The sequence below is a fragment of the Pelodiscus sinensis genome, chromosome 15 (genome assembly GCF_052426305.1).
Source record: "Pelodiscus sinensis isolate ZL-2025 chromosome 15, ASM5242630v1, whole genome shotgun sequence".
In the NCBI taxonomy this organism is placed as follows: Eukaryota; Metazoa; Chordata; order Testudines; family Trionychidae; genus Pelodiscus; species Pelodiscus sinensis.
In genome coordinates, this window is record NC_143066.1 from 33,272,887 (window position 1) to 33,297,374 (window position 24,488).

At 47.0% G+C, this 24,488-nt stretch overlaps 1 protein-coding gene across 6 annotated transcripts in view; it reads right to left on the reverse strand.

Annotated features, from left to right (window-relative positions):
• FBXL18 (F-box and leucine rich repeat protein 18) overlaps positions 1 to 23,966 on the reverse strand; it is a 43,876-nt gene extending 19,910 nt beyond the window's left edge. For 2 of the 6 annotated variants that reach the window (XR_016346898.1, XM_006112914.5), the window contains exons 1-4: positions 23,728 to 23,863; positions 20,387 to 20,587; positions 17,532 to 19,078; positions 11,904 to 12,122 (exon numbers count right to left, since the gene is read on the reverse strand). Coding sequence is in view for 3 of the 6 variants with exons in the window: in XM_006112914.5 (XP_006112976.1) it covers positions 11,904 to 12,122; positions 17,532 to 19,078; positions 20,387 to 20,587; positions 23,728 to 23,745 (1,985 nt within the window). In the remaining 3 variants the exon portion in view is untranslated. Of the gene's footprint in view, positions 1 to 7,057; positions 8,251 to 11,903; positions 12,123 to 17,531; positions 19,079 to 20,386; positions 20,588 to 21,509; positions 23,514 to 23,727 lie in introns of those variants that run through there. The other 4 variants (XR_016346900.1, XR_016346899.1, XM_089769298.1 and 1 more) reach the window with 4 other exon arrangements.
• Positions 23,967 to 24,488: the final 522 nt, after the last annotated feature.

The window sequence follows — 24,488 nt, forward strand, 5'->3', positions numbered from 1 at the left end:
CCCATCAGGAGTGCACCTACAAACCAGACCAGTTTGCCTATACTGAGACACCTTTACCTGGCCAGTGTCAAAGCTAGGCAGCACTAATAATCAGGGCTCGCTGAACTGCGGCGAGCCCTGCTCGCCAGCCGTGCTGTCCAGCGATCTGTGCATGCACAGATCGCCCAAACCTGGCTCTTCCGGGTTGCAATCTACTTGCCATGGGCGAATAGATTGCATTATTTGTCAAGCCCTGCGAATAATGATTGCAATGCCATGCCCAGTATACAGTCCCATTTCACCAAGCACTCCAAAGGGTAATGCAAGCGGACATGGATGCAGTTTATTATTATTCAGTCTGACACAGGACAATTCAGGGGTTCTAAGAGCAGGAAAGGAAACAGATAATGAAAGCTAGGACCAGAGTGTAATGATTCACTATACCTATCTAGCAATACATTAAACCTTCTTGCAATCAGAGGCAGGGACCAAGACCACAACGTACTTAGGCTAGTGAAGTGGGTTTGGCAGCTAATGTGCCAACACTGGGCTCACAAAGAACAGCTGTGTGCTAGGAGGTAGTTTTTCAAGGTCAGAAGGAAGTGGAGAGAAGACAAAGACTGAGCTTTAAATCTAGCATAAGCCATAGGCAGTAATACCCGCTCTTTGCAATGTCAAGATAATTGCAACTGCCAGGTGGGCAGCGCAGAAGAGGATGGTGGAGAATTTTGCAGGATTCACAAAGAAGATCTGTAATTCTGTGCTAGCTTTTCACCTTCCCAGGGTTACGCTCCCCCCTGAGCTTTAGTTCTGCAAGTCAGAGGTAACATCCATAGCAGCCAGAGCTTCAACCAAATTCTGAACTGAGCATCAAGCAAAATAAGAACCCAATGGGTCAAAACAGTGCATTTACTAGAAAGCAGCTGACCAATTGGAGGGACTGTTAGAGAAGTATAAATATCACGATTAATGGAGTAAATCAGCAGTAAATCAGCCCTCGGTGCTGTAACTTTCGAGGTGTCCACACTGGCAAGGCACTTGGTGTGCTTCGGCTCTGCAGCTGGTGTGCTCTGGTTAAACCACCACAGAGAAAGGTAGAGCTTGCTGCGCTCTGCATAGTGTGCTGAGGTGCCAGAGTGGACACCCTGGTGTAGTACTGTGTCGTGGCGCCTCTGACACCCTTCCCATAATGCCTGTTCTTGTCTCTCTGGTCATCTGTTTGACCACTAGTCCCCTGCTCTCAGGTGGCCAACCCTCAGACCCACCCTTGGCTCTCTTTTTGAGATTTGAAAGTCCCCTTGCTGTTTTCTCAGCAACATGTGGTGTTCTCAGAGCATCTCTCCAGCCGGCCATACCTGCTCCAAGCAGCAGGAAATCCCCTGCTTGGAGCCAGGCCGAGGTGCTGGACCTCATCAGCATTTGGGGAAAAGAGAAACAGTCCAGTCCCAGCTGCGCTTCAGCCACAGGAATTATGGTATCTATGGCCACATCTCTAGATGCATGACCAAAAGGGGCATGGACTCGGACATACTGCAGTGCAGGGTCAAAGTGAAGGAGCTGCGAAGCGCCTCCATAAGGTGTGGGAAGCAAACCAATGCTCTGGCGCTGCGCCCAAGACCTGCAGGCTGTACAAAAGCTGGATGATACACTTGGAGGTGGCCCCACCTCCACTCCCAAGACTCCCCTGGATACCTCCGAGGCTCAGGAGGCATCTGGCAGTGGACTGAGACAGGAGGAGAAAGCTGTGGCAGAGTGTGCTGAGAGGAGAGGGACCCCGAGCCAGAGGAGAACTAGGCATCCATAGAGGCTTGCAGCCAGGAACTGTTTTGAACTCCCGAAGAGGCAAACCACTCACAGCCCTTAGAGGCTGCAGATGAGGAGACTGGTAAGTGGGCTGCAAAGCACTCAAAAGCAACTTGCCCAGAGCAGGAGAGTTACAGGAGGTTGGGTTTGGTGAGATGCTGCTACCAGCAGATGGCAAACAGACCATCTCTTACATCTCAGTAATCTGCCTCACAGACCTCACTGAAAGCTCCATGCAGCTGCTCTGCCACCCTTCTCAAATTAGCTGGCAAAGTAAACATGGTACTTGACCCCAGAAAGCTGGCATTCCCTCCCCACTGTACTGCTTCAGGGGGGAAATTGCCATGCAAAGACAAGTCCTGGATGGTCCCAGATGGAACCTGTAGTTAAGTAAAAGACTCTCCTTTGCTTCCTTGTATTCCAGGGCACAAACAGCCTGTGCAAATGGGTGGCCATTACTACTTTTGCTCTCCCCATCACCCCCCATGCTCTTCCCAGTTCACTCCTGCAAATTAGGGATGTAAGCGACTAGTCGACTACCTGATAAGCATATGCTATCTATCAGAGAGGAAAAGCAAGGTGGAAGGAGCAGGAGCCAGTGCTAGAGAATGCCAGCTTAAAAGCCAGCTCCCCCCAGCACTGTCTCTGCAGGTGGATGGGGAGGCAGAGCAGTAGCGGGGGGAGGGGACGGACCAGCATGAGGCAGGAATCAGCTAATTCTCAGCTCGCTCCCGGTCCCCTGCTACGACTCTGCCTTTAAATGTATAAAGAGCCTGGCATCTCAATGAATTTAAAATGCCGGCAGCTACCTCCACTGTGGCTCTGCAGTTTTCCTCCTTATCGACTAATTGAGTGGTCGATGGAAATACCATCGACTACTCGATTAGTTGATTAAACGCAATTTACATGCCTAGTGCGAATGAGAATCCCTGCTTCTTGGCACCCAGCCCAGCAAGGGATTTCCCAGCCAGTCTGCTGCAAGGGTTTCTCCTTCCTTTTCCCCTGCCCAGCCACCCCAAGAGATACTCCCACTGCAAGGGTTTTCCCAGCCCTTTCCTCTGCCTTGCTGCACTTAGGGTTTCCCCCACTGCCCTAGCAGTGAACTCACCCTTGTGGAGCTCCTGTATGTTATGTACGCTCGCTCTGGGACAGTCAGGCAGTGCTAGGTATGTGAACAGTGCAAGTGTTTCATAAGGGTTGGGGCAGTGCTGTGTCTAGTGTTAACAACCGACCTAATCTATAACTTGTTGCAATTCTGCCCTCAATAGAGCCCCCTTAGGAAGTTCTAACTCCCGCAGAAAGTCTGAGGCTGGCATGGGAGTGCCCAAGAAAGACTAAAGGGGAGTTTTTGCAAGACGTCCTGAGACACACTGATGCAGAACATGAAAAATTGCAGGAGTGAAGGGACAGCGGGAGGAAAGAGCGGAAGGAGAGCACACAGCAGCTCCTAAACATTGTAGAGCAGGAAGAGGTCATGCTGGAGGCGATGCTAGCACTGTACCTGAAGCAGCTGCACAACTGCACCCTCCTCTTCCCTTCTTCCCCCCCCCCCCCCCAGCAACTGGTGCCCCAAAACTGTTTTCAATATACCTCCTCGTCACCACCAATGCCATTTGGGCAGCACCCTGTCCCCAGGCGCCATCTGCCACGCTCCGCACCTGCCCATCCAACCTCCAGCTATGTAGGCTCCCACAGGTTCCTGATCTGCATGCAGCTTAGCGCTGATGAACTGCAACCCCCCTTTGCACAGCACATCAGATGGCGGGGCTGCATATGAACCTTGGACATATACAAACCTGTGATATTCTCAGCACATGCCTGACCACCTGCCTCCCCGCCTTCCTTTCCTGTCTCCCACAATGCAATGTTTCATGTTTCATCGGTGTCCAAGTTTACTATGTCTAATAAAAAAATATCATGTATTTCAAAGAAATCTTTATTCCCTTATAAGCAAGCAAGCATACCCCACCAAAGCTATGGTCGCTAAAGCACCACGTTCAGTGCACGGAGCAGGGTAACCCCCTAGCAACACAGCCACTGCACTCCCTTATGCATAGCAACAACTTGCACTGACCTGCAACATCAAATTGCTGCCTAGAGGCATCCCTGATCCTTACAGCTCTGCACTGTGCTGCTCTAGTAGCCCTGGTCTGGAGCTGTTCAAACTCAGCCTCCAAACGCTGTTCCTCAGCAGGCCAGCCCTGAATGAAGCTTTCACCCCTCCCTTTGCAAATGTTATGCAGGACACAACATGCAATGATAACTGTAGGGATGTTATCAGCCAAGTTCAGCTTCCCATACAAACAGTGCCCACAGGCTTTCAAACAGCCAAAAGCACACTTCATGGTAATTCTGCCAACTGCCCAGCCTGTTATTTAACCACTCTCCTTGCAGCTCCCCATGTAAAGTTTCATGAGCTATGACATTAAGGGTTTCCAAGGACCACAATGAGCATTTCCACTTCCCCATGGTGATCTTCTGGTCCAGGAAGAAAGTTCTCACTTGCAGCTTCCTGAAGAGGGCAGTGTTCTGAAAGATGCGTGCATTATGCACTTTTCCAGACCAGCCTGCATAAATGTCTGTGAAATGTACATGGTGATCCACAAGCACCTGCAGAACCATGGAGAAATACCCCTTGTAGTTAATGTACTCGGTGGTCTGGTGCCAGAACTGGAATGTGCCTGCCATCTATTGCCCCACTGCAGTTTGGGAAGCCCATCCATGCAAAGCCATCCATAATTCCACACGTTGCCCAGAGTCATAGAATCATAGAGCTGGAAGAAACCTCAGGAGGACCAATCCCAACTAAATCAACCCAGCCAGGGCTTTGTCAAGCCGAGACTTAAAAACCTCTAGGGATGGAGACTCCACCTCCTCCCTAGGTAACCCCTTCCAGTGTTTCACCACCCTCCTAGTGCAATAGTTTTTCCTAATATCCAACCTAGATCTCTCATGGTCTTTCGGAGCAGGATGAGATTGATGGCCTTGAACACTTCCATCAGCATGAGTCCAACTGTTGATTTTCCCACTCAGAAATGATCGGTGACCAAGCAGAAGCTGTCTGGAGTAGCCAGTCTCCACAGTGCAATTGCCACATGCTTCTCCACTCACCGGGCAGCTCTCATTCATGTGTCTTTGTGCTCAGCTCAGCTCACTGTCCCAAGAAAGTGGTTTTCCTCATCTAAAAGTTTTGCTGCCACTGCTCATCATCCCAGGCTTGCATGACAATGTGATCCCACCACTCAAGCCCAAAAGCAGTGCTCCACTGTGGTCAGCACCTCCATCAATATCTCAAGAAATCTCCTATCATACAAACGCCGCACGCATTTGTCATCGCCATTTTGCAGCTTCAAGAATAGCTCAACTGCCATTCATGACGTGTTAGTGAAACCTAGCAGCATTTCTGTGAACAGCTGCAGATCCATTCCCGCACAGCGAGGAGGCAGACTGTGCAGCACAAAAGCCATAGAAAGATGGCACCAAATGCAGATGGAAGTGCAGGGATGACTGGATGTGAAACAATGTACCCCAAGTCATTGGGACAAGAACTGAGATGCCCCCTGTCCCTCCACATACTTCTACAGAAGAGGAAGAGGTGCTCTGCAGTGTTAACTTCTAAGCTGTGAGACAGCACAGCTTCACAGGAGATTAATCAGCCCTGCCCAGTCAGTCAACTCCCTGCACAGAGCCCCGAGTCTCTGACTGGATGGGGCTGATCAATCACCAGTGAAGCTGCACTGTTGCACAGCTTACAGGGAAACACTGGGGCACTGTGGGATAGCTGCCCAGAATGCACCACTCCAAAAGGCACTGCAAATGCCGTGAGTGTGGTCACACTAATGCACTGGCAGCTGACAGTGTGGACACCCCATAGCGTTTTCACTGCTGCACTCTGTGAGCAGTGCTGTAATTGCTCACACTTTACATCTCTGGCCTTCCTCTTGATCGGTACTCCTTTCTTTTCATGTGCCTGTATATTTAAACCTGCTTCTGGAATTTTCACTACATGCATCTGACAAAGTGGGTCTTTGCCCACGAAAGCTTATGCTCCGATAAATCTGTTAGTCTATAAGGTGCCACAGGACTTCTCATTGTTTATGCAGATTCAAACTAACATGGCTACCCCCTGATACTTTACATCTATCTGTGTAGATAATGCCTAAGAGTCAGGGGAAGGGAATTGGATAAAAGTTTTAAGGATATAACCATCACCATAGGAAAATTTAGGAGGATCTAAGAGTTTAGGGTTAGAAAAAGATGAAGGCAAGCAGGGGAAGATTTAGGAATCTTTCCTAGTATTAGCTTAACAGGGAGGTCTAATTAGACTGTGGAACAGCCACTCAAGGGAAGTAGTAGGAATCCTATTGCCAAAATCAGTGCAAAATTGACAGCATTCAATTTGCAATGCTGGGAAGAACCCTACATTGGTGGGGAGTAAGGGGGTGAGAGGGAATTGGAAAAGATGATTTAATACTATTTTTGCTCTTCTCTCCCCCCAATCTCCAGTTGCTAGGTTTCACAAGGGCGGTTGAGAACAGTGGTGGCTGGAGTAATAGGCTTACGGAGTCAGTCACTCTGCAGCATAGGTATAATACTAAACATCATTTTAAATACACAAAGCACTGTAAAAACAATCTTCTACAGCACCCTGGAGAAAGGTAGCCAGTACAGATGGGAAAACGGAGGCAGAGGGGCTGACTTGTCCCAGGGTATCTGGCTCCCAATCCTGAATCAATCCCCTGGACCTTTGCTGCTAGAGTGGCTGGTGGCTGCCTTGCTAGCCAGCAGATTTCAGTAGTAGCACCAAGTTTTGAGTACTATAATAGTGCACTCTGGAGAGAGAGAGATAATTGTACCAAGCAGTACAATTACCCCCCTTCATCATCCACCTTTTCAAAATACTCATTGCAGTTAGTGTGAAACAAGCTATACAGCCCTGATCTGACACTTGTCTTAATTGTGATGCCACTGCTATAAATATCAACATGAATGCATTCCTCAGTGTTTTAGCTTTGTATTCCAAAAATGCTCAGTGATACTTCTCTCTGACAAATGCCTTTTATCACTGAGATATAGTTGCATTTCTATTCTGTTTCTATGATGCGTCAGGGATTTTTCAGAGATTTCTACTGTTTACTATTAAATTGTCCTTAAAAACTGCTGCAGCGATAGGTGTAATAGCCTAAAGATTGCCAATTACAAATTATTAGAAATAAACTGGAAAAAAAAAGTCTCTGGAGCCAGTAACACATTTGCCAAACAGTGAATACCACACCTCTTTCTGCAGTCCATTCTTTTGCTGGAAAAGGAACTTCTTTCAGCATTTGTGAAGTATCATGCCCACTAATGGTGCCATGCAGAAGTACTATGAAGAGTGTTATGAATTCCTCTTCTGCAAAATTTCTGGGGTGAAGAAATACATGGCCTGCAACATACACAAGCACCTACAGTCAACACTGGTGACAGATCTACTATATACCACAGCTCCATCTAGTGGAGATTTATGAGAGCTACAACTAAAAAGTTTATTTTGGGAAACCAGTTTGGAGAAAGCCATGTCCAAAGCTATCCAAGTGTCTGGCTGTAACAGGGTTTGACACCCTATCTACAACTAGTTTTTAAATCTACAGCAAGAGTTAGTAAAACAAGTCTCAGAAGGAAACATTTAATTTTGCCTCCTGTGGAAACTTTCTTGCTCAACAGAATTGGTCAGACTGGAATCTAAAACTGTCATGCTCCATATTCATCAGGAAACATAGTATTTACAGTATGGTTCTAGAATTAACACATGAAGCAGTGTTAATGGAACACCTACTTAAGCAAATTCAGTGCCCATCTGGAGTGAAATATTTCAGAAGTGTATTTCTGGTAGTGATAATGTGCAAATCTCAAAAGAAAACAGCAGTGTTCTCATTCGCTCCCTTTTTGGCTAGGTACTCAGATGGTACCCATCACCAAAGAATCTGGGACCCCAACCACCTTTTTATAGATTTATTTTCACAACATTCCATGAGGTGAGGTAGTGCCATTGTCCTTGCTTTATAGATGGGGAACAGACACAGATCTAAGGGATTTGTCCATGAGCACATACAAAGTCTATGGCAGCACAGGGAACTTAACATGGGTTTCCCAAATCCAAGGTTAGTGCTCTAATCCTTGGATTGTCCTTCCTTTCCTAAGAGCGATGTGTATGTGCTTGGCATGAGAAATGAATGACAGAATACCCCTCTCTTCACCTCTCCCCAATACCAAGAAACATATTTGCTTACAGTGCAGTAGTGAGTCTCCTCTGCAGCTCAGAGAGGAATATAGTCTTGTCATCTTGTTTGATGAACTACAAGGGGAGAGCTCCATATCAGTGCTACAATCTCTACTGTGTCTCAGTGAAGTGGACAAAAAATTCTATCAGGCATCTGGAGGAAAAGGTGACCACTGCAGCCAACCCAGTATAGCAGACAGCGAGGGAAGCTAGAACCAAATACCACAAACAAACCAAAGTTTAAAAGCTCAAAAATATTCATCTACATTAGAGACAGAAATAAAACACACACACACCATTAATACTCAGCTACCAACAAGGACAACTATATGTCTGAAACTGGCTGCAAGCCAACATTTACACAACACCTTTCAGTTACAAAGTTGTCAAGAATCGGGGGACAGTATGTTCCACAGTGACGGAAGGAACTCCCTACCACAGAGTTGCACTCAATTTAAAAATATTTCTACACCTTACGATGGGAAGAAAACCATGAAAACATGAACCAGGTGTAAATTGAGGCAGTGATCTCTTCTTCACTCTGCTGAATAGCTTTGAGAGGCGTGAACGGTCCAAATCTTACAACAATTTCAGTTTCAACATTAGCTATTTCACAGATTATTCTAGTGTCAGCATCTAAATGACTGTGCTTGTCCCAGATCCTAATCTTTTTACTTCTCATCTAATGAAAAAAAATTGTTCCCTATCAACTGGCAGGAAACCCACTTTCGCCTGTGCCACTTTTATGTTATAACTGTGCTGTTCATATAAACATATCTAGTGCATCAAAGATGGTGGGACATAAAATAGAATTTAATACCAATGCAGAGAGGGTACTGCACTGATTTAAATATGAAAATTCATTTGTTAAAATCCTAATTTTTTTAAGTATAGATCTAGCTGCAAAACTCCCAGCCCACATTACAGTGTTGCAGAAACCTTATGAGAGAATGAATTCCATGAAAAGCTGGACCTATGCAGCTCCTTGCCTATTGTAGTCACAAAACTAAAAAGATACAATTCATATCTACTCAATAGGAGCTGAACTGCGGGGCCTCCCACTAGTCAATCAGCGAGATACGCACTGAAATATGATGCTCATTTTGCAGATGACGAGAAAGTTGAAGAGAATTGAGGATTTAAAGCACAGCAACTCCAAACTAGTATTGAAACACCAGAGTTCCTGCCTCTACTCCCATGCACTCCATCTACCAGACGAGGATTCTCAAACTCTGGACATCAGTCTCCTTCCTCTTTATGATTATGGGTCACCTCCCCTCCCACTAACAATCAACATCCCTGGGAAGCTGGTAGCAAGTACCTACACAGAAAAATAGTAACAGAAATGTGTTTTCAGTTTCTTCTAATACAATTCTGCAGCTCATTCTCTAGTCCACTCTCCCCAGATTAGCAGCATGAGTCTCTTCATGGCATGGACCAGTGTCTGAATATCACTGCACTATACCATGTTTTTTAATGTTCCAAACTCTACAGGCTCCTACAAGAGCATGTTTAATAGTAACCTTTTCCAGAGCTACCCTTTAATTCTCAAAATCCCTTTAAAATGACCATTAAGCTCACATAAGGTGTACCCTTCCTCCACATTCAAAACTAGCTATCCCCAGGGCCCTCCAGTATCCGAATCAAATCATCCCCATATTTCAAAAAAGGAAGTTTAGTTCATAACAGTGACAGAGAAGGTCCCAAAGTACTGACACATGCCTCAGAGGGAAGGAAGAAAACAAAGATATGTTCAGCTTTTAGAATCCCTTCCCCGTCCCCAGATACACGGAGACCATATAAATATTTTCCAAAGCAAAAATCACTATTTTCTTACTTTAGAATAAGGGTATTTTAATCTCATATTTGCTGTACCCTTGTGCATTTTCTGTAGTATTAGACTGATGGATTTGGGGGAACAACAACAGCATACAAAAGAGCTATGCTGTGCAAACCAGAATTCTCATTCAAAGACCTAGCAATGAACTAGCTAGCAAAAATAATCTCGTCTCAATTTTACTGCATATCTTTTTACCCTCGCAGTTGCAGATAAAACCACAGTCAAGAAAGTCAATTATTGACCCCATTTGAAGGCATATTTGTACAAGGACTAAAATGGTAACGCTGGAAGTCACATGAATAAAGACTCGCTGATGTGGCATGGTAGCTTTCGTGTTCTGCTTACACATCATTTTCTGTATTTCTTTCCTTGTATTTTATTACTCAAGACAGTTGCATGAGAACAGGATCTTTGTTGCTGAGAGAGCATCTGCTCCTGCTGCTTATCCTCTTCCTGAAGTCATAATCTTACGTGACATCAAAATCGTTTCCAGAGCCACCAATTACAGTGTCAGAGGATTATGACTTCAGGTAGGGAATTAACAGCAGGAGCAGATGCTCTCTTTACAAAACCCCCAAAGATACCCTTTTTATACAAACATCCCCATTAATAAAACACAAGGGAAGAATAATAATATGACAGGCAGAATTATTGCTAAATATAAGACAGTTTTCAGCATTTTCCACCAGGCATCAGCTGCTCTTTGGAAAATTACTGGGGGGTTAAAATATAAAGAGAGACAGAATTTACAGAAGGGATACAGCACAGAAAAGGAGGAGGAAGAAGAGATCTGCAACATGGGTGAGGAATAGCATAGTTCTGCATAATAAAAGGATATTAAAATTCTGGCCAGCACTGCAGTGACATCTCGAACAGGCATGTAGAATGAGAAGAGCAGACAGGGGATTTTTGGATCTTTCTAAAGATCCCCATGGCACACAGATGAATTAGATAAAGAAATGCTTTTACAGATATGAAAGCTCAGGAAAACACAAAAAAGTCTGACATCACAAGGACTTTATTTACTCAGATGTTGGTCCATTTTCTAATAGCTACTACCCCGAAGGAGAAGGCATGCTCCTAGAAGCAGTAATAAGCAGCCTTGTACATAGTTTGCTAGCAGATAATGTAGACATAGCCTCTTTTGGATTTAATCCTAGAAAACCAGCCTGAAGCTGGGGAAAGGCTGGGGTAGAGCTACCATCTAGAATACAATAATAATAGTAATACCATTTGATTTGAAATTTTTATGAAAATGTAACAGAGGAAAGCCACAGTAGGTGACTAAGAAAACACGCCAAATACCTTAAGAAAAAAAATAGCAGGCAGTCTCCATTGAATGGAAAATATTTTGCAGGATGGCTGCCACCATTAGAAATGCCATGTGTAATTAAAAGCTTTATTTTCAAAAGCAGTCCATGGTTCATGCACAAACGCTTCCCATCATGGGAGCTTCAGAAAACGGCAAGGGGCTAGACAAGACTTATTTAAGAACTGCCAAACATGCAAGAGCTACACCAAAAAAGAACCCCCCCCCAGCCAATCAGAAGGCTTTGAACCGCTCTACTAGGGCACAATCAGCAAGCGACATTCACAAGGGATTAGTGGTCGGTGAATAAGCTGTAGTTACTTGTGGGAGAGAAGGAAAGGCTCAAAGTCGGACATCTTCAGTCCTTAAAATGCCGCCAGATTTTTTTGTTTGTTTTGTTTACATGAAGTTGTCACTTGAATTATCATGTAATTGATTTGACGTTTCAAATTATAATAACGATGGAACAAGGGGATTTAAAAACCTTATGGAATACCTACAAGTAGCTCATTGACTGGCTCTTACTAAAATAAGAGGCCACCATTTGTGCCAAGGAGTTAAATTTCCCTTGTCATGTTCTTTGCATGCTAAAAGGTCAGGAGAACATTATGCAGTGCTCCCATACTTTACCAATATAAAAGCAGGAGGGAAAAGGAATGGGAATAAATGCTGATCAGCCCCAGAAATGTGACTTCAGCCCCCTTCTCACTCACCTCCGTACAATGGACTGTTGAAGATTTTTGCAAACTGTGAGAGATTCTCCCATAAACATGTGGCACATGATGACCTCACAGCAACTGGCCATGAATGACATCACTGCATCAAACTGCAGAGTCCCACTCCGGGAGATGATACAAAAGCGCTGAAGAGAAGAACAATGACTCAGTGCCTGGAAGAACTGGGCATTAGCACTGAAGTACGGCTGCTCTAGCCTGCAAGAAAAAAACAAGTCAGAGGATGAATTTTAAGTCTGCCGCTGTAAAACAAGTGGGGGATGCAGCATTCCTATGGGGCTGTGAACAGCGCAATGTCTCCAATTTAGCCATGTGTTGTTCCCACTTGAAAACAGCTGATGGATTCAGAGATCAAAAGTGGCCTGGCACTATCTATATACACAGCACAGAACTGTCATGTCTGAGTGGGAGCACCAGAGCAAAACTGATATTCCAGTCTCAGCCCTCTTGCTTACAGAGTGCTACCCTTTAACAATGAGCTGTTTACATGGACAGCAGCAAACAGGGACTGAGACACCCAGACTTGGCTACCTAGCATCTGGTGAGGAGACCAGTAGCTGGTATGGACCATGGGGCTTGCTGCTCCAGCAGACCAATGCTGAGCGACCTACAGGTTGCCTGTTCTGGCACCCTTGGGACCTAACAGGTTCCAAATGAGAGAATTTGCTGGATCAGGAGAGGTCCCCTGCCACCAGCCTCCCAGCAACTGGCTCCACTGCCACTGGACTCCAGTCCTGCTCAGGCTCTGGCCCCACTGTGCTGGTCAGCCGGGGAGCCAACTCCCCAGCTGCCACCAGCCCCGCCCAGCTGGAGCTCCCCAGGAACAGGGTTTGCCAGCTGCGGTTCCCCAGGGATGGGGCTTGCCAATTCTGTTGCTGCCCCACCCTGTTGGGGCTCCGTGGGAATGGGGCTTGCCAGTGCCACCTGGCCGACTGGCACTCCCAGGCACGGGACTCTCTGATCCAGCAACAGAGTCCCAGATTTAAGAAGTTGAACCTGTAATCACATTGAGCTCATTGCCTCTAGAACAAGGTAAGACTCCAGGCAAAACAAACCAAGCATGAAAAACTGATTCACAATAAACACTTATGGAGACCTCCTGCTTTAAACGACCAGGCTGAGCACCTTCAAGCACTCATAGGTCAGCAGCGGAGAGATGGAGAAGGAGTGGCTGGAGACTAATCTGTCAGCATAAACTTCTATGCAACCTCTTCTATATTTCACATGGGCTGTAGAGCTGGTCTGGATTTGATTAAATAAAGGAATCTGACAGTCTGCAGCACATGGCTCATTTCAGAAAGGAATGTGTCAATTTTAAAATTCACAGTGGAAATTACCAAATACCTCCCTCCCCTTTTGGAAGTTTCTGGAAACTATCAGTTTCAATGCTGTAACTCTCAGACTAACCAGATGCTACACTTGCAAATAACCATTTTACAAAAAGTATCTCCACTGCAAAAGGTCAGAGTCACCAGAAATATATAGCTGCTCAGTCCACGTTTGCTTGAAGGATCTCAAAGCAGTTAGGAGACTTAGTCATTGGGTCAGCACAGCCAGGAGCTTGGATAAGTGTCATTCATTAGATGATATCCAGCAAGCAAAACCACCCTGCACTGGATACTCTATCTAGGCTTTTGTGGTATGGTGGGGTACCTGAGAAACAATTCATCCTGATAACTGGAAAATCATGTTCTGCCAACCCAGGACTTTGTGGTATGGTGCTTCTATTCTACAGTTATCCAGCAATTCACTGTGGATGTAAGAAATATCTGGGGGAGAGCCCGCATTTTACTCAATTTTCCACTTATGTTAACTGAAAAACTGCCATAATGTCATCATTCAACTGTGAATCTGACACAAAGACACATTGGCTCCCATTTTCTAGGTCAGGGTCGGCAACCTTTCTGAAGTGGCGTGCCAAGATTTAACCCTCCTGCCCTGGACTGTGCCGCTCTCCTGGAGGGGGGAGCTGTCTCCATCATGCACCTCGTGGACCAGCTGGGTCAATGCAAACCTTTCCACGGACCACCAGTTGCTACTGGAAACTCACAATTAATTACATTATTACACCCGAGCCATTTTGCTAGTGCTGCAGCTAGGGAGAATGGTTTAATTTATATTATTAAACAGATACACTAACATGAGAAAGTTAAAATGCTTTATCGAACTTCATTTTAAATAACGTAAAATATTAATTTATGTCCAACACAAAAGATTTCAATGTTTGATTTATTTATGGCTGGACTGGAGAACCTTTTTTGGGCCACTGACCCACAGAAAATACAGTTGGGGACCACACAAGTGAGAAGCAAAAAAAAAAAAAACTCTTCCAAAAAACCCCAACCCTCACTGATGGGGCCCCCAACTGAAACACCTCACTATTCTGGCACTCCAGCCCCATAGGGCAAGGGGGAGGGTCAGGGAGGACTGAGGTTTAGGGCTTCCCATAGGCCAGATTTACTTTTCTGAGGTTCCAGAGTGAGTAGATTTTGTGGACCCCCTTAGGCTCTGGGTAGGGACAAAAATGCGGGGTTCAAGTGTTCAGGACAGGGCTGCCAGCGAGTGGGATAGGGATGGGGGTGCAGGATCTGGGCAGGAGATAGAGTGCAGAAGCAGTGAAGGTGCAAGGTCTGGGTGGGAGATGGGGTGCAGAAATAGGCTGGGAGTAGGGTGTCTGGCCAGGAGGAAGGGTATAGGAACAAGGGAAGGTGCAGAGTATGGCCAGGAGGGAAGGTGCAGGAGCAAGCTGGGGATTTGGTGCTTTGGCAGGGGGACAGGAGGTGAACGAGGGGAGCTTGAGGTGCGGGGGTCTGGGCATAAGCAGGGGAGCTTACCTAGCTTTGCGCCCCCATTGCTCCCAAGCACTGCCCCTGCCACTCCCATTGGCAGTGCCTTCTCGAGCAGGCTGAGTGACAGACTCTTAGCCAGCTCCCTCAGCTCCTCTGACCACAGGTGGGCCAGGTGGTGCTGAAGGCCTCCAGGGACTCAGCCACGAGGCTGGTGTGGTTCAGCATATCCCCCGCTCCTCCTCGGCAAAGCCAGAGGCCTTGATCAGGCTGCGGTAGCTTGTCCAGCTGCAAGCCGTAGATCTTGGCCAACGGCTTGAAGTTGCCGCTGTGAAAGGCCTTCTTGGCCCCCTGCAGCATCTCGGCACAGATCCAGCAGGAAGGCTCACGTGGCAGTGAAAATTGGCTCGGGTGCCACCTATGGCACGTGTACCATAGGTTGCTGACCCCTCTTCTAGGTTAATAACTTCCAAGCAGGAATAGGAGAAGTGGCAGAAAAACGCATGCTAGCAATACTCTATTTTACTCACTAGGTGACACTGCTGCTTTGTAACATCACCAGAAATTAATTTCTACGGTTGCAGAAAAATTTTGAGGGCAGGGGAGATAATTGAAAAATGGATTGGGTGTCATTTGGCTAACAACTGTATTGCCAGGTTTTGAAGGTGGAGTAATTCCTTCACAACACCTTCCCCAACAGCACTGGGAAAGTTATTACATCTGAAGAAGAGGGTTATGATGTCACTACCATGCAAGACAGACAGGCATTTCCTTTGTGGGAAGGGGTACATACTAATGATGTTAAGGACTAGTCGACTATCCGATAAGCAAACGCTTATCGGACAGTCGAATAAGCTAGTCGATTCCCTCACCTTGTTGCCTCTATAGATAGAGGCAGCAAAAAGGGGGGAGGAGAGAGCAGAGGGGGGTACTTGAAAGCGACAGTGCCACATGGAGCCCATCCTCCGGGCTCCGTGTGGTGCTGCCACTTTTAAATGCCTTAGCAGCATTTCAAAAGGGCAGCGCCACACAGAGCCCGGGATCAGCTATGCAGCATTGCCCCTTTGAAATGCTGCTGCAGTGTTTCAAAGCGGCAGTGCTGCATGGAGCCTGGAGTCAGCTGGGGACTCCCCAGCTGACCCTGGGCTCCCCACAGCATTTCCGTGGAACCTGGAGTCAGCTGGGGAGCCCATGCAGCACTGCCCTAGCTGATCTCAGGCTTCATGATGGGGACTCTTGTACATTTCATAGCTGGCACACTGCGTGCAGCCTGGGGCTCTTGTGCATTTCAGAGCGGAAGTGCCCTCGTGGAGCTTGGAGTCAGCTGGACTTCCCATAGGCCCTAGACTGCACACGGAGTTCCAGTTTTGAAATGCACAAGAACCCCCGCTAGGGCTCTTGTACATTTCAAAGGAGGAATGCAGAACTGCCCATCGACTAGTCGAGTAGTCAATGGAAATTCCATCGACTACTTGACTGGTAAATTAATAGTTATTTAACATCCTTAATATATACCCTCTCTGCCACAGAGTGGGCACTCCTGAGAACAAGCATAACACAGTCATTGGATGCAAAGTTCTCTGGGCCTGGCCAAATGGAAATGACCACTACGCATCCAACTGTTGCACATCTGCTGCACCTGTCTTACTGTGCAACTAGCTCTTACTTAAGAACAGCCATACGGGGTCAGACCAAAGGTCCATCTAGCCCAGTATCCTGTCTTCAAACAGTGGCTGATGCCAGATGCCCCAGAGAGTGAACGTGATCCCTCTTCTGCCGTCCATTTCCAGCCTCTGACAAATGCTGAGCTTCTCAAAAGGTCAGATCTACATTAGAAGCCCTTTCCCAATATTGGAATACCAACCACTAGAATATACCGGCAAAATGCTCCTAGAGTGATCACAGCTATAATGACAAAGTTGTGTTTTATACTGGCATAAATCCAACCCCACAGTGAAACAAGCTATATCAGTAAACACACGGCTTTACAGTATAGCTGCATCTGTGCTAGGAATTTTTGCTGACATAGCTACATTGGTCAGCAATCACACTTCTGTCCAACATAGCTGTGCCAGAAGAAGTCCCTCATGTAGACAACCCATGCTGCACCTGCTTTGGGCAGATGTCAGTCAGCGCTCTGAATCAAGCAGCTTTATTCCACGAACACAAAGAAGTTTTAAAAATAAACCATTCTATTGACCTGCCATCTACACAGCTCATGAAGAAATCAGTTGAGACCGTTTACTGAATTTAAACCATTTCATTTTGATTACTGTTATTTAGCTATAGCTGAGGTTTCTTTATTCATCTGAATGAGCTGTGCTACCTTATGTTTGTGAGAGATGATGCTCTCAGATTCTATGAAGAAAAGCCAATTCAGAAGCACCAATGAACAGAGCTTCTGAAAGGTAAATGTTCTGCCTTATAAAGTAAATACCAGCTAAGAAAGCTAACCAGAGGTCTGATATGAAATCAGAGAGAGGAGATTGCTCTCTCTAGGCCAACATTTTGACTTCTAATGCTCTACACTGCCAAAATAATTTTACAAATATGTCTTCCTTGGCACCCATATGGACTTGGAGGATACACAGACCAGTTCTGCTCAAGGGCAAAATATGGGACACATCATCTGCTCCCATCACCACAATCCTGCTATTATGGAAGAAAACCCTCTAGTTTTTAGACCATCACAGCTACCTTCTGTGGAATTGGAAATCTAGTATATTGTTCTTCTTCTGTTGGTCCAATAAGATCCCCCTCTCACATACACACCGTTCTAGACATGCATGAATGAAACTGGAGATCAAGAAGAGGCCCTCACCTGAGATCCCTCAAGCACCTGCAGTGCTTCAGCATGTCCAGGAGGGCAGACATATAGACCACCTTTCCCATCATGCCCAGGTTGGCTAGCGAGAGAGTCCGCAGATGCTGGCACTGCAATCCAATGTTAACAAGCCCAGAACCAGTGAGGATATTAGGCAGCTGTGCTAAAGTGAGGCTCTGTAAAAAGGTCAACTGGCCAATGGCAGCCACGTCTGAATCCCCAACACTCTGCGCCCGGCTGCAAGGGGGTAGGGAGTTCCGAATTGCTGGCTCATTCCGGGGCATGGCAGAGGAAAAGCTGGACCCAATTAACTCCAAGTTTTTCAAAAACAGGAGGTTCTCCAACAGAGTCCAAAACACAGAGGATTGAGACTTCTGATTTGACTGCTCCAAGAAGTTCTTGGTGTATGTTGGCACCCCAATCCGGATTTTCCTTCCAAGGCCTTGGGGCACCACATTTGTTACGGACTGCACAGGTGGCTTGTCTGTGTTTATAGCAACATTTGCGATGGAGCAAACTGGTAGTGCCAAAGACAACAGGTGCCTTAGCCGTGCCAGGAGCTGGCACAAATGCTTCCCTAAGCTTTCTGAGCTGTGATGGTGAGCAGCAGAAAGATTCAGATGTCTCAGATTGCAGCAGGACACAACCAGACTCTCCAGAATGCTGCTGTCAATATAATCTTCTGCCTTCCGAAACAAGGAGTCGGAAGACAGACAGTGAATGCAACCACTGAGATTCAAACTAGTCAAGCTTTTGAGGTCCTTCCCACCATTAATAACCCGCAGGATCAGGTGGCTACCAGATAAGGTGCAGCGGCTAAAGCTGAAGTAGAAAGGGTTGTTGAACTTCAAGTGCTGAAGGAGGCCAGATCCATTAATCCAGGATTTGGGCAACTGCAAAGCATCCAGACATACATTTCGAGCCATTGAGTCCAAGAGGTTTTTAGTGGCTCCACTCTCCGCAAAACTTCCAGGGGCAGAAATGAGGAAGGCATGAAGATTTTCTGGGGTCCGGTCACTTAGCACTGCCAGATACAGCCTCACCACCTCCTGATTGACATAGCCAGGAGCCAACCTAGCATAAAAGACACGAAGGCTCTGGTAGTGGGGTACATTACTTTCACCCACCATCAGCTGGCCAGACAAAATGAAGCCTTCTCGGGATCGGTCTAGGATCTCAAAATAGAGCAGCAGTTTCTCAAGGCTGGTGCAGCATGGAACCACGCCATATGATGGCGTGTAAAGGGTCTGCTTGAGCTCCAGTACATGACTAAGTGTAGCTTTACATTCACTGCTCAATTGGCTGGCATCAAAACCAGGGTTTACATCAATTGCCAGTGAGCGCAAGTGCTGGAGAGCTGAGAGCATCTTGGAGAGGCGAAGGGAGGTGAGATGGCAGCCAGACAAGTTCAGCTTTACCAGGTTCTTGCATCGTATTACATGGTCAATGCTGGAACCAGGGAGCCAGTAGCAGCCAGCCATGTTCAGCTGGTGGATCTCTTTTCCAATCTCCCTCATTAGCTGCCTCACTTTGTCCTTGCTCACCTGCATTTAAACACAAATTACTTCAATAATATTAAAAAGGATACTTAATACTGCCTTAAGTCTCCGTGACTCAGTTTCCCACATGACAACGGGGATAAAGACACATAGCCTGTATTGACTGTTTGGATGAAATGCACAATAAGTACTAAGTATCATACTGTTATAGTTGCTGATAGTTTATTTTACCCTTCAGTCTCAGGAGCTAGAAGACCACGTTTCATTTAGTTTCTAGCTTGAGTCTGCATTTCTGACTGACCCTGACAGGTGCTAAGTTACAATTACTTCAACAGGCATTGAGGGTAATCATCACTTCCAGCTGCAGGAACTAGTATTGCTTCTCTCTGCTTCATCCACTTTCCAGCCCATTCCACATTTGATGAAATATGCTCTCCCTTTCTTATACTTCGAGAAACAGTCAACCTAAATCACATTTCTACCTGGCAGTTGTTCTTACTACCTACTACCATTACAACGCGTAAGATTTTCTATAACCAAGAGTCAGAAAAATACACAAAGTCAACTATGACAGCCCAATGTATTTGACAGCACTTTATGTAATCATTTCCCCCTGTTTATGTGGGTGTTTCACTAACAGGAAGAGAAACAGATTGGGAAGAAATATGAAACACTGTAACAATCTTTAAAACATCATCCTGGGAAGGTAGAAGTTATGAAAGCTACATGTAACTTTTATTTAAAGCTACTTGCTTTCAAGTTGTTACTGTCCCTTTACAAAACCCTAAATTTTACACACACAATTGAAGTGATTTAGAATACAGCTGATATTCTGAAATAGTTCTAATGTACATTCTAGTTAAGAATTTTTTTTAAAAACCCAGCTCTGCAAGCAACCATATGAAAATCTACAAGTGGTTGTAACATTGGCTCATCCCACTTAGGTCTCTGGAGCAGCCATACTAGCTGTCCTAATTTCCTCCAAATCAAGGCTAGTAGGATATAACCATGTTTATGATAAACAATGAGACGTTCTGTGGTACCTTATAGACTAACAGATTTATAGGAGCATAAGCTTTCGTGGGCAAAGACCCACTTCGTCACATGCATCTTACGAAGTGGGTCTTGGCCCACGAAAACTTATGCTTCTATAAATCTGTTAGTCTATAAGGTGCCACAGAACTTCTTGTTGTTTATGCAGATTCTGACTAACACGGCTGCCCCTCTGATACTTGTCAACATGTTTATGATTTGTTTTGTACTTGGAGAAATCAGCCTGTCTTCATATGCTCACTCTGGCAGCCTGCCACAATCTCCATACCCCGTCTGGCCATAAAACCAGCTTTTCCTCACCTGATAGTCTTTATGAAGTAGCACAGTGTAGGTTAAACTCTTGTCAAGACAAAGAGTCGCAAGCTTCCTGCAGGTTCTCTTCACATTTAGAACAAGGTCTGTGCAAGGAACATAGCTCAAGATGTGCAAAAGGATCTCATCTGAGAACTCCATCAAGTTGATGCCATTACTGACTCCCGCAATCTCTGCGCTCAGCGTCTCCTGGAAGGAAAGAGCAGCACATCAGCCCACAAGCCCCATGGAGTTAGTGAGATGGGTGAGGAAAGACCAACCTGGGAAAAGCAGAATTTATAAAATAAGCAAAGGTGGAAATGGACTAACCCTCACATACTGAAAGATTGGCTACTTCTGTCTACAGAGCCAAACTTCCCTCTAGATCAGATTTTGCACTCCTTGCCAATAATGCAGCATCTGCTTCACTATTTTGCCAATTCGTCAGCCTCCTTCTAAGTGCTGATTTGGAAACAGAAGAAAACCCCTTTGTGCTCATTCTGCTCTTGTAGTTGATTGTTACGGTGTTATTAAATTAGTTAATTTCCAGTATTGCCCAAACCCTGCTTTGAAGTTGGGAAAGTGACTGCGCCCTCCTTCAGAAATGTTTCCTATCACCTCTATTCCCCTCCCGCCAAGACATGCAACATATGTAAGAGCCTCTTAGTTTGCCTCCTCTTTTATGCCACCATCTGTCTTCAGTTTATTTGTACATTTTATGTCAGATGCTGACATTGTTTGAAACTACAGAGACTGCAAAGCCATATTCTCCCTATGGTTAGTGCAAAGCCATATTCCCCCTCCCTTGAGATCACATGTTGTAGCTAGAATTCCCTGCTAAAAGACTATTAATCCCAGAGCTCATCAACACTGCAGTGATGCAGCATTCTCCCTCTCCACCCAGGCTTGAGTGCATGGCCTTCACAGCATGCCTAGACAGAGATAAGAACCAAACTAGATTATTAAAGACCTCACAGAAATCCTGTCCCATTTAAGTCAATAGAAGTTTAGACATTGATTTTGATGAGGGCCAGGATTTCTCCTCCTGTCTTTCACAGGTCTCAAATTGAGTTTGCTAAACTGATTGAAAGCAGTGCAATACCCTGAATATATATATTACTAGCAGACTTACCTGGCGTCGCCTGGATCCTTCAGAGCAGGGCTTTGGGGATAGAAGGGTGCAGGAGGCTGGGGAACAGGGACCTCATTTCACATGGGGCCTGTTCTCTCTCCTCCCCTCCCCCCGCATCCCCAGGCCACCCGGGGCCTATTTTCTCTGCAATCTTCTCACCTGCAATCACCCCAGGGCCTCTTCTCTCGCCCACCACCACCACCCCTCCAGGGGCTGTTCTCTCTCCCCACAAACCACCTCCAGGACCTCTTCTCTCCCCGCACCAGGCCTGTTCTCTCCCTTCCCAAACCACCAAAGCCTGTTCTCTACCCCCACACCACCTCTCCAGCACACCCAGGGCCTGTTCTCCATCCCCCCAACCCACTCCCGCAGTCTACCCGCTACAGACTGCCCAGAGTACAGTACTGACCCCCCACCACAGTCCACCAAGAGACCAGTATGCTCTCCCCTCCCCGCCACAGTCTGCTCAGAATCTGTTCTTCTCCCTCCCCAGACTGCACTTGGCCTGTCCTCAACCCCCAAGTGCACGCCCCCAGTCCATCTGGGGTCTGTTCTCTCCCCACCCAGGGCCCATTCTCTCCCACTCCAGCCTCTCTCCCCCAGGGCCTGTTCTCCCCCATGCAAGGTCAGCCCCATAGTCCATCAGGAGTCTGTTCTAGGGCAAACAGTGTGGAATAATCTTCTCCTGTAGCTTACTTAAATATACCTGTTAATATACCCCAGAATATTAGCCTTTTTCAAGACAGCATCACATAATTGACTAATTCCATTTGTGATCCATTAGGACCCCCAGATTCTATATAGCAGTACTACCACCTCACCAGTTAATCCTCATTTTGTAGTCATGCATTTGATTTTTCCTTCCTAAATGTAGTACTTTGCACTTATCTTTTTTGAATTCCATCTTGTTAATTTCAGATCAATTCTCAAATTCGTCCAAGTTATTCTGAATTCTAATCCTTTCCTACAAAGCGTGTGCTATCCCCACCAGCTGGATGTCATCTGCAGGGCTCGACAAACCGCTGATTCTACTCGCCCACGGTAAGTAGATTTCAGCCAGTTGCTCCGTGCACCCCATTCACCAGCGCTGCGCGCATGTGCAGTGCCAGTCTGGCGCATGTGCGGTGCAGGGCTGGCGAATAGCTCTTGCCGTGGTTTGTCAAGCCCTGGTCACCTATATGGTTTATAAGCATAACTCAGGAGGCACTGAGATCAGTTGAGAAAGAGCAAGTGAAGTCTGATCTACAGCTTTACCTAACACCGTGTTGACTTTTAGCTCGTGTAGTAGAGGCATATCTACTACACTACTTATACCTTAAGGCACATCTGGGCAAGATGCATCCCAGGGGCCAGATCCAGCCCACCTAACACTTTGATCTGGCCCGTGGATTGCATCTGGCTGCTTTCTATTTATATTTTGCTGCCCATGCCACTGAATTTCCAGACAGTGGCTCAGGCAGCCGGATCCTATTTAAATGGCGCACAGCTCTCAGCTGTGGCCCTACCCATGGCTGTGAGCCCTTTCCATAGCAATCCTGGACAGCTGCCAGGCAATGCAGTAGTGGTAGGGCCAGGAGCCAGGCGCCCTTTGCTGTGTTTTTAAATCAAAGCCTCCAGCCCCGACAACTCTGGGGGGAGGCTAATCCCCAGCCTCACCCCTTTCTGCCCCAGACTCCATCCCTTCCGGGTGTGGAGCCGGCTCATGACCAGGTACCAAAATCCATTAAGCACCATCCCCTGGAAACGGTCAGGTTCCATCCCACAACCACACTCTCCACGCCACTCGCCCAACTTTCCACGGGGCTCACTCCCGCGACGTCTCACGCAACCTGCCCTCCCTGCTGGAGGACTCCCCGCAACTTCCCGTCTCTCTGTCAATCAGCTCGTCGTTCCCTTGGCAGCAGCTCGCCCCGCCTGCGCACCGGGGCAGCCCCCAAACCCGGGACACGCGAGCTCTGCTGCGCCCCCGCTGCCCAAGCCCCAGGTCCCGCCAAAGGGAGAGGCGGCACCCGCCGCGCCAGGGGGCATCGGGCAGAGGGTGGGGCTAGGGGAGGCGCCGGGCCCTGCGGGGGGGGGGCAGCGAGTGGGGGGGGCGCTGAGGGGATGCGGGGGCCGGAGGGAAGAGGCTTTGGGGGGAGGCACACGAGCAGGCGGAGGAGGCCACAGAAGAGAGGGCGTTGCCATGGAGACCGACCGCCCCGCCCCAGCCCAGCTTCACCTGTCCAGGGTCAAACATGGTCCCCCAGCCGCCGCCTCCAGAGCCCGGGCCGCCCTGCCAAGCCGCTTAAACAAGCCGCTTCCCCGGCTTCAGGATCACCCCCACGCTTCCGGCGCACCTCTGACCTCACTTCCGGGGACGTATCATTCTCCTAGATCCGTGTCCCCGTCTTTCTTTCGCGAGAGTGGCCAACGGCTTCTCAGGTCCGGCTGCGCCGCCATTTTAGGAGTGGCCTTGGCGCACTTCCCGTGCCGCCATCTTGCCTCTCGCCCCTTTCTAGCCGCCATGTTGGGAGTGGCCGTAGGCACTTCCCTTAATGGCAGCTGCTCTTTGAGCCATGCTATGGAATGGTATAGGGAGCATCCTTCTCTCTGCCATAGAGCCCCATAGCCTGGGCCAAGTAAACCTCTAGAAAAGATCCCACTCCCTACTGCAGCCAGAGGGTTTTCACATTGCCAGCTCCAAACAGCACAAATCATCCTCCCCCCAAAAAACTCACAACCAGAAAGCCGCAGATATGATTAAATTAATACCTGGCAGCGAGGTTTTAATTTTCCTTCTGTTTTCTGAGCCAACAGAGAGGCATGTTTTAAAACAGTCATCTGCAGCTAACAATTCATTCCTTTGTTCAATGAAAGCCAAGTGTGTTATGTAATCCCATGACTCCGGGAGGTGGGACTTGAAGACAAGGAGCAAATAGGGTGAGATTTGAAATAAGCTCCTAAGAGCTGGCAATGCTGGTTTCAGATTAGTTTCTGTAG